Consider the following 13,131-nt stretch of genomic DNA (forward strand, 5'->3'; position numbering starts at 1 on the left):
CCAGAGGGTTATGGGCCACACAAGCCCCAGGGCTGGTGTGACACACCGTGCCACCACAATGCCTGCAGACAGGAAGGAGGAGGGTGGAGAATTCCCTGAATCCATCTTCTGGAGGGTTCTGCCAACGCTGCTTCCCCTTCTACCCACGCCCTGAACTTGTGACACCGTTTTCGAAGAACCCTATAGCTACGAGACTGCTGCACCAGACATCTGCAGGAACTGGTGACAGATCCCCAGGCAGACAGCTGCTGGCTGGGGCAAGCACCCACTTCTGCAGGGATGCTTGTCCAAAGTCCTTTTATAAGATTTGGGGCTGCCAGTGGCTACCCAAGCACACCACAGTCCCTCTCTCTTCATTCCTGCTCTCCATCACAAACAACATGAAAATGCTCAGCTCAGAAACATGGTAGATAATGCCAGTGATCTCTGACCTTGGCATAATCATACACTCCAACCCTTCAAATGACTGCACCATCACTTTGAGATAAGACATCTTATCAAGCACGTGAATAAATTCATATAAGCGTCTTCTTATGAGACAAGTGAGTTTTGGGGCAGCACATTTAGTGAACCACTGACCCTGAGCTGTATGGCTGGCAAGCTGTGGTCTCCATAGCTAGGTGAAGTCCACCTTGCTGCTAGACACTTCAACAGCCGTAACGTGTTCTCCATGCTGGACATTGCTGGGGAGTTCAGTAATTTTATTTAAGCCATTTTATCTGGGTAGGGCCCAAAAAAGTGCACCAAAATGGCAATATATCATAACCTGGACCTTTTGGGCACCACCCAAAAAAGGTGATTTTTTTCTGAGCCTCCAGAGTTTCAAGCAAATAGCAGTGAATTCTAGTGAAAACTCTCTGGCATGCCTAAGCTCCACACAAATTACTTTATTCCATTCTTTAAGCCAAAAGGAATAAAGACTAACAAGGAGCAAGGGGAATATTTAACCAAATACACTGTTGTGAGTGCAAAAACTCTCTCATCCTGCAGCATTGTTGCTTCAGAACAACCAGAAGGCTTTCACTGCCTGATGTAGTAGAGATTTCTGGTCACTTATAAACAGATTATAATGACTTTCAAAACAAAATCTTGATGCAGCTTCATTTTTTAAATTAAATACATAAACAAAACTAGACTAAACTCAGGAGAAGGGCACTGTGCTGGTATTTTCCCAGTTCATTCATCTCACACAGAAGGTACAGCCAGAGATTAGAGAAGCATCCAGAGCAAAACTAAAACACTTGGACAACACAGCTAAATTCAAAAATTAAACTTTCACACACAGCCTCTTTTGCCACCACAAGGCCTAGGAAAACCAAGGGCAGAGAACAATGAACTCTGCAGCTTGAACCCAACATTACTGAGTGTAAGAACAGCCCACGGAGGGAAAAACAAAGGCTGGACCCAGAAAAATAATAAACAAGAAGAACCAACATAAGAGAGTATAAACGTAGGGTTCCAGTTTGAAAATTCCTAGATGCCATCAACCCAAGTAAAATCACATGAAGCAGAGTAGCAGCAAGTTCATAGTAGCCACAAGACAAGACCTAGAACTCGAGTCCCAAAACTTAGTATCCCCCCTCCACATTTTGCCTTAAACCACAATTCCAACTATATGTATATAGTGGTGTACACACTATATACTATCCTAGTGGTATATATAAGATGCACTATATATAAATATATATATTCCTGACCAAGAGAATATCAGTGAGAACATGGCCAATGCACAGCAATACACCACTAACACATCCTCCAGCACACAAACGATGGCCTGGCCCTTAATTAGCTGCCTGGCTGCATCCCCACTACACCAGCTGGGTGGGAGCCAATGTTTTGTTGCGATGGCGATTCAACAGGTTTTTCTGATCTCTGTCCCCTGTTTGAGGTGATAAAGACTAATTAGATGGGAGGGGAGGACCTCTCAAGGTAGGCAAAACCTTTTTTACCCTGCAGAAAAGGTAACTCATACCCTATGAGACAAGATATAATCACAGGGATTTTAGTGCTATCAACACAAGCAAAAAGCCTTTTCTGTTTGCTGCTCAATGCCTGCTGATTTCTTAAATGCCCCAGTCAGGAGAACCTCATGTCCAGCACTGAAGTTCTGTTGCTATTTACTTTGGGGAAAGATTAGGAGGTTAATAAACAGACCCTGGTCATGCATGTTTAAAAATAACAATAAAAGACATTAAGACTGAAGCCAAACAGCCTCCCACCAACACTCCTCCCTAAGTAGGAAAAATTTTCAGTGAAGGCACTAAACTTGCCAAGGTCTTTTTATTCAGCTGGCAAGTCTCAGCAGCCCACTCTGCTTGCTGGCTGCAGCCTGCGATTCTGCTGCAACCCAGGCATCAGGACCAGGCAGAAAACACCATCACATTAAACATCCTTTGTTTCAGAAAGTCCCCTTCCCTGCAGAAAGTGGCATCATGCTAAACACAACTGCTATGGGATTACTTTTTTTCCTTTTTACCCCTCCAATCTGCTCATGCCCAGGGAAAAGGGCTGGCAAATTCCCAGGAAAAAAAAAATAAAATCACTATTTGAGAGGACAATGGAGGTGCAGGAACAAGTTTCCACTTTCAGCTTGAAAACCAAAAGCCTGTTTTATGCCATTAGAGCAGCGAAGCTCTGGAACAGCTTTCCAGTGGGAGGTAGTGGGGGCAAGAGAGAGAACTAGCTGTGAGGCAGAGCCCTGTCGCTCCACAGAGGGGATGGGGAGATGCCACTGCAGATGACAGCACAAGGCAGGACTCGATGACTCACTCAGTTGTCTTCCCAATCCGTGTTTTTAGGACCAGCGGTTAGATAGCGGAAGGAAAGGGTTGACATCAAATGCTTTCAGTGCCCTCCTTAATCCTGAGCAAATCAAGCAATCTCCAGCACTCATGTGTTTCCCTCTATCACCACCCTCACTTCATGCCATCAAGGGAATGGAAAAGCTTCACCTGCTTTAGCAATGAGAAGATGCTGGGCCTGCAGGAAAGATGTTTACAATGACCTCAGCCACACACCACCCACCCTCAGGCTTTTATATATACTGTTAGATCAGAATACCAGATCCTCTCAGCTTTGCAGCACAAAGCTCTGATACCAGACCCCCTCCATCATCTGTGCCTGCTCTTCCTCCACCCCTCATCCCCTCTGAGCCTCAGGCACAGAGATCGATGTTACACAGGATCCCAGTAATCTATCCCAACTAAGAAAGATGAAAACGATAAAACCAAGCCATGTAAACTGCTGCTGGAGGGCTTAAACTGCAAGATCGCTTTGATGGGATTTCCATTTCCGTTTTCAGAGCCTCCCTGTCCTCCTACAATGTAAAATGATTCTCCCTCCGTGGAAATACAAGCCTAAGTCATAGAAAAATGGAGTAAAGGGAGAAATACTCAAGGTCTTGTTATGTCCTGAGATAACCATCCGTCTTATGACATGAGGAAAGATTGCCAGAGACAAAGAATCATTTAGGGAAAAAAAGAGGCTGGACTGCCACATTAGTCTTGAAGAAAAAAAAGATTATTCTAATACACAGAGAGCCATCACACACCAGCAATTCAGGAGATTGCTCAGTTTGCACTTAACACTGCATTTCCCATACTGTCTTCACTGGGAAAGCACATCTTTAAACCCACCAAAACAAACACACTGCAAACCAACACCCACGACCCTGACTCCAACACAGAAGTACATAATGACAGGGAACCTGATGCCCCAGCTAACAACTTTATTACAGTGGCTCCTACCCCAGAATTCAGTCTCAAAGATGTAGCTAATGCAGTCTCATCATTCACTACAGATGGATGACATCTTTGCAACCGAAACATTTTTTATTCAAAACAACTTTTCATTGCAAATTCAGATTTTGTAAAGATACAATTAATAAAAACCTAACTAGAAACTTAAAAATATAAAAAACCCCTGCAAGTGAAAAATGTAACCTCTCACTTTTTTCCCCCTCTGATTTTCAGTTTCTACTTTAGCATCCTTTCTGCATTCCCAGCTGTCACGGCCAGGGCCACCGTAAGCCTGTCCTCCCTACCTGAGACATGTCCTCAAAACCTGGGAGGAGTTTTTGGAAGCTCTGCTTTTACACAAGAGATTTTTCTGCCAGACATACACACTGGTCATAGGGAAGACACAGATCTGACCTTCCTGAGCATCACATTCAATACCATGTTCCACCCAGCTGCAAGTGCACAAACCAGAACACATATCTTGAACACAGCAGCCTGGCTTGTAGGACTTGGCCACTTAAATATTCCTCAATCACCCTTAAGTGGCAAATTCTGGCCCAGACCCAGGCAATCAGCAGGTTTTGACTAGATCTCCCCAAGGAGATGTGATGACCCTGTACGGGATGAAGTTACTTACACTTTCCAGGAGGAAAAGCACTGCCTTCTCCAATGCTCCCCATCCATCTCAAGCTTTGGTTTTCTGCATGGTCACAGCTTAGTCACAATAATGCCAAGCTGTGAGCTGTTCTGCATCAGGAACCCAGATTTTTGTTACCTGAGTATGTAATACCTGGGACAAGCTGTTACTTCAGGGCTATGGCTACTGAGCCTCACCCAAATGTCAAAGCAGTAACAACAGAAAACAACCTTTTTTGACAGCAGGGAAGGGAAAAAAACTTGCACTGGCTAGTTTCTAAACAAATATTTCCAAGAGCAAAAGCAAACTCAGCTGGCTTCCAAACACACAAAGCGACTAACAAAGAATTTTCCCCTGCTACATTTCTGACCCGTCCTACTCTTTGTTATCAGCATCCCTGAGCTAAATGGCTACCTCTTATCACAGATCCCATACTAACGAAGGGTTTCAGGGAAAGGAACACACCCACCTGAGCAGCAGCAATAATAAATCAGGGATCTTGACCTTTTGCTCCCCCCCCCCAGCTGTACCAGATAAGCACTATGATGATGCACACATGTGGGAAAGCACAAGCACGCTCTGCTTTCCTCATCTGCTCATTCCCCACCCTCCCTCCGTCTTCTTTCATTCTCACTTTATTTCTCTGCTCTGGTAGTTTTCCAGTGTCTAGCTGTCCACCCAGTTCCAGCTCTCCCCTTCATCTTTCTGTGCATCCAACTTGTCAGTAAAGAACATACTTGCACCCCATTCTGAAGGCTCTCTGGACACCTACCCCATATTATCTCATATCTGGAAATATCTGGCATGCCACACCTGCCCAGGAAATAATAGAATTAAGCCTGAATATTTTATGTATTATCTAAAGATGAAAGTTGTATATCTGATGTGAAGTAGCCCTGGGCATCTCCAGTTTATTGTCATTCCCAGGCAGATGAGCACATCTCAGCACCACCAACAGCTCTTGTTTGCCAAAGAAACTGAGGTAAAGTGATCATTAAAGAAATTGGGTTGATGAACAGTGATCCAGTCCCAGGGAAGTAATGCCGTGACAGTTCAGAAGAGAGGCTGAATGGTATTAATATAGCACATCTTGTGTTACAAAAGACACTGGCCCAAATTCTCCTGAGTTTCAGATTCACTAAGGCATCTCTCCATGTAAATGTCACCAAAAGCAAAATATGGTTTTGTTATTTTACAAGCCCATTTGAAGCCTTTAACAACAACCCTCTTTCTCTGATGTAAGCTATTTTACTGACCTAAAGCTTCATCTCCATGCTGCTAATGCTGAGAAACTTCCCATTTTGCAGAGGGGCTTTATATTACACACAGGGCAAGGGAGAATTACCCCATTGACCTGAATGGCCCAGGCTTGCAAAGCCTTTCCCAGGAAGGAATAATTTAGGTAGACACCTACTTGGTGAGCCCAAGCTGTGCTCAGCAAGATACCTCAAAGGTGGGTTGGTACAGTCAGACAGCAGATGGGTGGGAGCAGGCAGAGCAGCGCAGAGCTGCAAAGCAGTTCACACTATGCAGAAAGTTCTTTGTCCTTTCCAGCTGGATACTGAGGGACACAATGCATCTGAAGGTGAACTGCAGTGTCCTGAGATGTAGATTAGGGACATAAAATCACTGGTAACGGTATGAGCTGGGTGGTGGTATCCCATAGATCTTGGAATCCTAAATAAATCAATAGCCAAAAAAATGAGGTTCAGCTGAAGTGTTGGGTTTTCTTTAACCTACAGCATTACAGAGGCTGAAAAGGACATCCTTTCTCTATGCCTCTTCAGAGCCATCCTGCTCAAGCTAATACTAATTTAGGTGTTTGAATATGGTATTTTTTTAAATTTATCTTTTTTAAAGGCAAGTTACTTGCTATGCAATTTTCTAAGGTTCTCCTCAAAGCCAGGTCCCACCACACCACACAGATCCCGCTCAGCAAGTGCAAAGGCTTTCCCACGTTCGCAGCCCGACCCCAACAATTCACCATCCAAAGAACGAGGAAGATACTCCTAGCTCAGATTTTCTCCCCTCTACACACGAACAGGACCACGCACATTTCAGCCCCGGCCGGTGCCGGTCGTTAAGCAGCGCGCAGGGCAGGTTCCCACCGGTGGCAGCCTGGTCAAAGGTTGGTGGGCAGGATGCCCACGGCAATGCCTCTGGTCCCTCCCGTCTGTTTGCTCGCCGATAGGGCAGGAGCGGCGACAGAAACCGGGCTGTTGGCGAGGGGACACGGGGGACGACACCCCCTGGCAGCACAGGGCCCCCCCCCCCCCGGGCAGAGCCCCCCGCCGCCGCTCTCTGCCGGCTGAGCGGCACCGGGGCTGCACTGCAGACCGCGGGGACCCGCCGGGGATGACATCAGCGCTGCCACGGCCGGGCGAGGAGCGGGGCCGGGGGGGGGGGGGGGCGGGCGGAAACCTCGTCTGGGGCTGGTCCGCGGATACAGCGACAGCGCAGCCCCATCCCTCCACCTGCCCCGAGCATCTCGCTGCATCCCTGGATGAAATAGGGGGGGTCCGGGCACCCTCTCGGCGGGTAGAACCCCATCGTTCCGGGAGAAGGCAAATACTCCCCGCCCCGCCGCTGTCTCCGTGCCATGCCGCGCCGAGCCCAGCCATGCGGTGCCGTGCGGGCAGGTGCGGCCGCCGCCCGCGCCCCCCGCCTCGCCCTGCCCTTACCCGGGGCGGCGCAGTCGGCGCACGCCGCGTTTCCCGGCCGCTGGAGCAGCTCCACCAGCGCCTTCCTGCTCCTCTCCTTCGCCATGGGGCTGGCGGCGCGGTGCGGGCGGTGCGGGGCTCCGCCGCGGCTGGGCGAGCTTCACGGTGCGGGGCGGGGGGCGCTGGCGAGGCGGGCGGCGCGCCCGGGCTGCTCCATGCGGCCCCGCTCGCCCCGCGCAAGGTGAACGGGCCGCGCCGCCGCCGGGAGGGGACGCGCCGGGGCGGGTCCTGCCCTGACGCCTCCGAGCCTCGCCGCTGCTGCTGCCGTTGCTGCTGCCGCCGGAGCCGCCCGCCCGGGCACGGTGCCGGTTCCGCCTTCCGCCGGGCCCGGGGGGCTGGCGGCTCCCTGAGCCGCTCGCCCGCGACCTCCAGCGGCCGCTCGTCGCCGGGGAGCCCCGTTCCCGTGGGGGTTCCCGACCATCGGGGCATCCCAGCCCCCACGGGTGTCTCCAGCCACCAAGCGGTACCTTCCCAGGTTTAATTTGGGGTGCCCGGCGAGGGGATGCTCTCCCCCATGGGGTGGGAGCTGGCGTGGCAGTGGGGATCAGGAGGTTGCGGCTTGCAACCCCCCAGCCCTTGCTGGATGGGGCCTCACCGCTCGAGCACGTTGGTGGGTCCAAGCAGTGCTTTGAGGGCTTTTCTTTAGATTAGCATCTTTAGGGGACACTCATAAACGCTTAACTGGTACCCACCCACACTCCAGAATGTTCCTCCTTCACCACTGTCCTTCCACGCACACATCACGACCACCTTCCATGCCTGCATCGCAGCAGGACTGTCTTCCAAGCATCTTCTCATGCTTTTCACACCCCTCCATGATGTCGAGGGAGTATCGGAGATAAAAACACACCAGGGGCAGGAGCAGAGCTTCCTCACACCATTGTGGCAGTGTTGCTGGACCAAGGACTGCAGCCACTCATGAATTTCCTGTCACCCATGGGGCAAAGCTCCTGCCCTTGCTTCACCAGCTAAGAACAAGAGGCTTCAGAGGGGTGATGAAGCCTTTGGCTGGGGGGGGTTCAGAGCTGTGCCTTGTGGGCTGCTGCCCTAACCCCTTCCTTTCAGAAATGGGTCACAGGCATCTCTATGACCTACCTGTGGTTCATACAGCTCTGCTTACAGAAAAGTTTTTGGTTTTGCAAAGCAAGTCCCCATTCAAATTGTCCATCTCTGCTTCCTCCAGCAAAGCAGAGCACCTTCCCGCAGGCTCAGCTTGTGCTGTTCATGTTCCTTCCCAGGGTGTGCACCAGTGTCTGCAGGAGGAGGGTGCTCCCGGAAAACTTTCACAACCAAATCACCATCTTGGTCCTACAAACATACACGGATGTGAGCAGAATTCAGGGAACTCTTTGTGGGGTACAATAGCATACACACTTAAACACAGGCAGAATCATGGCCTGGCACGTTTACAATGCCGCCCTTGCCTGGCAGACATTTTCCTAAATGACCTTTGTGCTGTCAGACAAGGGACTGTACCTGAGTTGATTTTTGACTGGTTTAAACTAATGTCGGAGTGTTCCTTGCTGACCCTACGCAGTGTTGCGCATCGTGCTGGGGTTTGCTGGTTTTACACACGCAGGCTGATGAAGTCTGGAAACTCATTCCTGTATTAACCAAAGGCATAATCCCACACATGGGCCTTTTGTAGAGAAGTTGAGCTGCTGCTTCCAGACCCTCACCTTCTTCAGCCTCCAAGCCACTAATACTAACCCAGAACAGAGCACTGACTTCTAACATCCACTGAGTAACCCCAGCTCAAGCACAGTATCTTAGCCCTAATCCTCCACACCCATGCTATAATCGAGCTTTTCAGTGTAAATGCTTACAGGATCAGAGCTTCACCTAAATCCATGTTAGGTTAGGTTTGCATTTGCACTCCGGCTTTTCCAAAACATGCGCTTGCTGAATTCTTCATGCGATAGCCAGGATGCTGCACATCATCATGAGCTTACCGAGGGCAGAGGCTGGGAGAAGGGAAGGGCACTGGTTTTAAAGTCTCTGTTCAGCTTTCCATTAAGACTTATTGATTGTCTTTAATTTTTTGTTCTCCCGGTTGCTAGGCAATCTCTCTCTCTCCTCCATGTGCTGGAAGCCAGGGCTGCAGACAGAAATTTATATCTTGTAATAAAATCAAATATAACAGAGCCTGTTGTCAATGACGAGGGGAGCGTTTCATAAAGGACAGAAGGAGCAGGAGAACAGGGCCAGCAACAGTTGATCAACAGCGGTCCTCAGCCCTGAAGTCCCATCACAATTACTCCACACTTCACATCGGGAAACAAGCAGCCCATGTGGGTGGAGGGGATGCGGAGAGAGAGGGAGGAAAGTTGGAACTAAATGAGCCAAAATCAAAGATAAACTTTTGTTCAGTGCAAAATTGAGGGCTTGGTTCAATCTCACATGTACAAGGGTATCGCCATACATCCACTCCTGGTTTATCCAATGTTAAGAGGTTGGGTGTTGCTCGAGTTTCAGCCAGCAGTGTTGATCCAGGGCAGGCAGTGAGGCTCTCCTGATGGACATGGGCTCCTAAAGATTGTGATTCCTGGTGTAGAGCAAGGACAGCATCAGAATTTCCATCCCACACAGGGTAAAGGAAGAAGGTTGCCCTGGCAGGGCTGGTGGAGACTCCTGGGAAGCTGATGGGCATCACTGATCAGCCTTGTCCACATCAGACTGTTCCTGCCCATGTCCACAGGAGCCCACACCTCATCTGAGCTTTTCCCACATTTTGCCTGTTAGTATGACCTATCAGGGAATGCTTAATGAATTTGCCCCTACTTCTTGTAGTCTTTGGCCAAACTCTCTGGAGACCAGTTGTCACTGTCAATACATTGCCCTCATTCAGATGCTTTCTGTCTCCCCACTGCTAAGTGACTTGTTAAGCCTGATATGAATTTACATACATATGTATATAAATACTTACATATTTATGTGTGAAATGTGCTTGTTTGCAAACATGCACACTTTCAACTCAGTCTTTTCTAGATCACAAGGTTGTTGCCTTAGAAACGGATGTTATTAATGCGCTCTCCTGAGGTGCTAAGCACAGTGGCAGCAAGGGCAGCCTCTGGAAATGCCAGACTGAGGTCAGGGCAAAGGATGCTCAGAAATTCCTGGAAACCTTTTCATCATCTTTGTGGTGACGCTCTGAAAATGCACAGATACAACTATACATTCTAACTTGCCCTTCCATATTAGCTCCTTTCACCTGACACTGCTTGTTTTGTTAGGAAAGAGCTGTTTACACTGGTTTTCAGTTAATTTTGCAGCCCCAGCCCTGAAATGCCTAAATCAATGTCACAACCACCCAAATAAAAGGGTGTTAAACTCAACCCTTTATGTGACCTGGGAGTGCATTCACAGTGTAACATGGGGAAGCATTACAAATTCATGTGTGAACAGCAAACCTTAACAGAAATATCAATAATTCACACCACTGCAACTGCGTTAAAGCAAAACTCTCTGCAGTAGTGGATACACCAGGCTGGATCCTTTAGGCTTCCTCAGCACCACAGGGGAGGCAGGTCTTGCAGCTGAAGGTTTGTGCAAACAAGCCATAGCACTGGCCACACGCACCCATGCTAAAAGCAGCCAGGTTTTGTTGCAGTATAGTTTCCTGTCCTGTTCAAAACAAGAAAAAGAAAAGAAAAGAAACTGACACCCTAGAAATATATATCCTTAATATATATATATATGTGTGTGTATATCTTATTTTCTGGGTTATCCAGTTAAATCAAGAGCAGCTACAGCTGGGAGCGAGGAATGCCACACAGTAGAAAGCTCAGACCAGGGCGTTTAAAACCTCTTAAACTGAGAATCAGACACTGATGCCAACTTTCTCTGATTCTGAGCAAATTGCTTTGTTTTGGACCCTATGGGATTTTTCTCCTCTAGAACAGGGAAAAGCACACTCACTGCCTCTGCATGGTTAGGATGTGACAGTCAAGTTGAAGAGGATGATGCAAGAGAAAACGATGTGAGGGTGCAGCAGTAACAGACTGAAGTCCTGGGTCTGTAGAGCTGCTCTGCACCTACACCAGCCCTCAAAGAAGAAAAGGTGTCGTGCAGCTCTAAAAGTGCCTTGCAGCGGAGTCGTTTGCAGATCAGGGTTTCATTACATTTGCATAGTGGTTAACTGTTGCAAAGCCCAGTGTTACCAGTGTGGAAAAAAGGAAGTCCTTTACTCCCATGATTTGACAGCCGTGCAGGTAACATCACACACACCAGATCACACCGTGAGGGAGAAGAAATGGAGAGAATGGGGCACAAGAAGGGGGTGTAGAGCAAAATCTCTCTGCTGATTGACTTAAACACCATTTTTTGTAGGCTTCTGCAACCCTCTAGAGCTAAGATATGCTCTCTCACAGCTGCACCATAGTGAAAAGGAAAGTAGCCCCAACCACTATTCAGAGCCTGTCCACCATGTGCTCAGGATGTCCCTTTGGTTTCTTTTCTGGCCAGGCTCACTGCAGCAATGGGCTGGTTTGGCCATCAGTATATGGTCACAGCGACTGCTTAGTCACTGGGGGGGTGGTTGGGAGCCAAGACACATCCTAGAGAGTGAGGGGGTAATCAACAGCTTGAGGATGTTGGATACTCGTACGTCTGCTCCATGCACACAGGGAAATATCAATGCTAGAAAAAGCACGCTGCAACAGTCCTGTTGCTGTTGTACTGAACCTGTTTCATATGATGTAAAGCATGATGTGGAGGGGGCAGCTGAGGGAATTGGCTCCATGGCAGCCACCAGGCACCCGACTGGAGCAATGCTGATTTCTACAGCCTAATGGCAGGCTCCCTTCTGCTCTCTGAGAAGATGAAATTAGACCAATGAAGTCAATAACTCACCTACACCAGCGAGAGACCACTGCTTTTAGCATTGTCTCTGATTTATACTAATTAAAAGACTTAGGCCTGGGGAAGCTCTGTATGGAGAAACCCAACATATATGAAGAGATTCATACGTCAGGGTATCAGCTCCTCCAAGAAAAGTCGAAGTGATTATTCAGAGCAGGCCATCATCAATTCAGTCTGAGTCAGAGGCAGCAGCACGACAGGTTCGACGTGCAAACCACAGGGCAAGCACTTATCATTTTGTTGAATTGAAATTGCTTTTGTTCAGTTCCAATAATTTAATTTTTTCCTGGCTCAAATGGCTTATCCTTCCACAAACAGCTTGGAGACATTCAAGCAGGAGACTGGACTGCATGATGTCCTGTTGCAAGGTGGAGATGGAAGCAGCCCAGCTAATTGCTGCCTGCTCTGGGGATCCTGGGAAGCGGTGACTGCTCCTGCCAGTGGTCCAGTGCAGAGAATATGAGAGAGATGCTATAGGCAGGACCATAGGACAGAGGAGCTGAAGCCTAGCACATCACTTCTGGTCTGGAAGTCTCTGCAGCAAAGCCTGAGTTCCTCAGAAAGAAGACAAACCATTTCAAAGGGGCACAGAAGAAAAAACAGTGCAATTATAGGTCCCCGCAGTCAGTCTAATATCACGGGCTGCTGCCTTCAGCTGCTGGTCCAGCTCAGACATCTGAGACCACATCACTTTCTGTAACGTTGCTCAGCTGTGATTTGAATAAAGCATTAGATAGAAACAAAGCTGTGGTTTTCTCTAGAAAGAGATTAGAAATTATGGCCTGAAGGAAGCTGCTGAACAGCTGGACATGGTAATTGATCCTCCCCCAGTTAACTTTGTCCATAGAAAGTTGAGGACCATGTCCTACCCTTCCTCTGTCTGCTGGTGGGATTGTTTGGATGTCACTGCATGCCTCCCAAAAGCTCCCACAACACTGAGATACAGATCATGCTGCTCACTTATTTGTTTATTTCAACATGCTTTGCCAAAGAAAAATTAGCAAAGAATTAATTAACAGCAATTATTTCTAGCAACAACAGAGCAGCTCTGCTCCAGAAGCCATGAAAACAACATCATGAGACCCCTGTGGCCAAAAAACCTTTATGAACAGGTGCAAAAATAAACAATTTTATAGCAGGCTATAAAAAGAGCCCAAACCAGGTTGGCGAATGGCAG

The 13,131-nt window shown here is 48.3% G+C and overlaps 1 protein-coding gene across 2 annotated transcripts in view; it reads right to left on the reverse strand.

Moving 5' to 3' along the window:
* The window catches only part of ADAP1 (ArfGAP with dual PH domains 1), a 58,884-nt gene extending 51,449 nt beyond the window's left edge, over nt 1–7,435 (reverse strand). Inside the window, exon 1 of one of the 2 annotated variants that reach the window (XM_030482566.1) lies at nt 7,056–7,435. In XM_030482566.1, the coding sequence (XP_030338426.1) occupies nt 7,056–7,140 (85 nt within the window). In that variant the 5' untranslated portion in view covers nt 7,141–7,435. The remainder of the gene's footprint in view (nt 1–7,055) is intronic. The other variant, XM_030482567.1, reaches the window with a different exon arrangement.
* Between the last annotated feature and the right edge of the window lie 5,696 nt (nt 7,436–13,131).

The sequence above is a fragment of the Strigops habroptila genome, chromosome 4 (assembly GCF_004027225.2).
Source record: "Strigops habroptila isolate Jane chromosome 4, bStrHab1.2.pri, whole genome shotgun sequence".
Taxonomy (NCBI): domain Eukaryota; kingdom Metazoa; phylum Chordata; class Aves; order Psittaciformes; family Psittacidae; genus Strigops; species Strigops habroptila.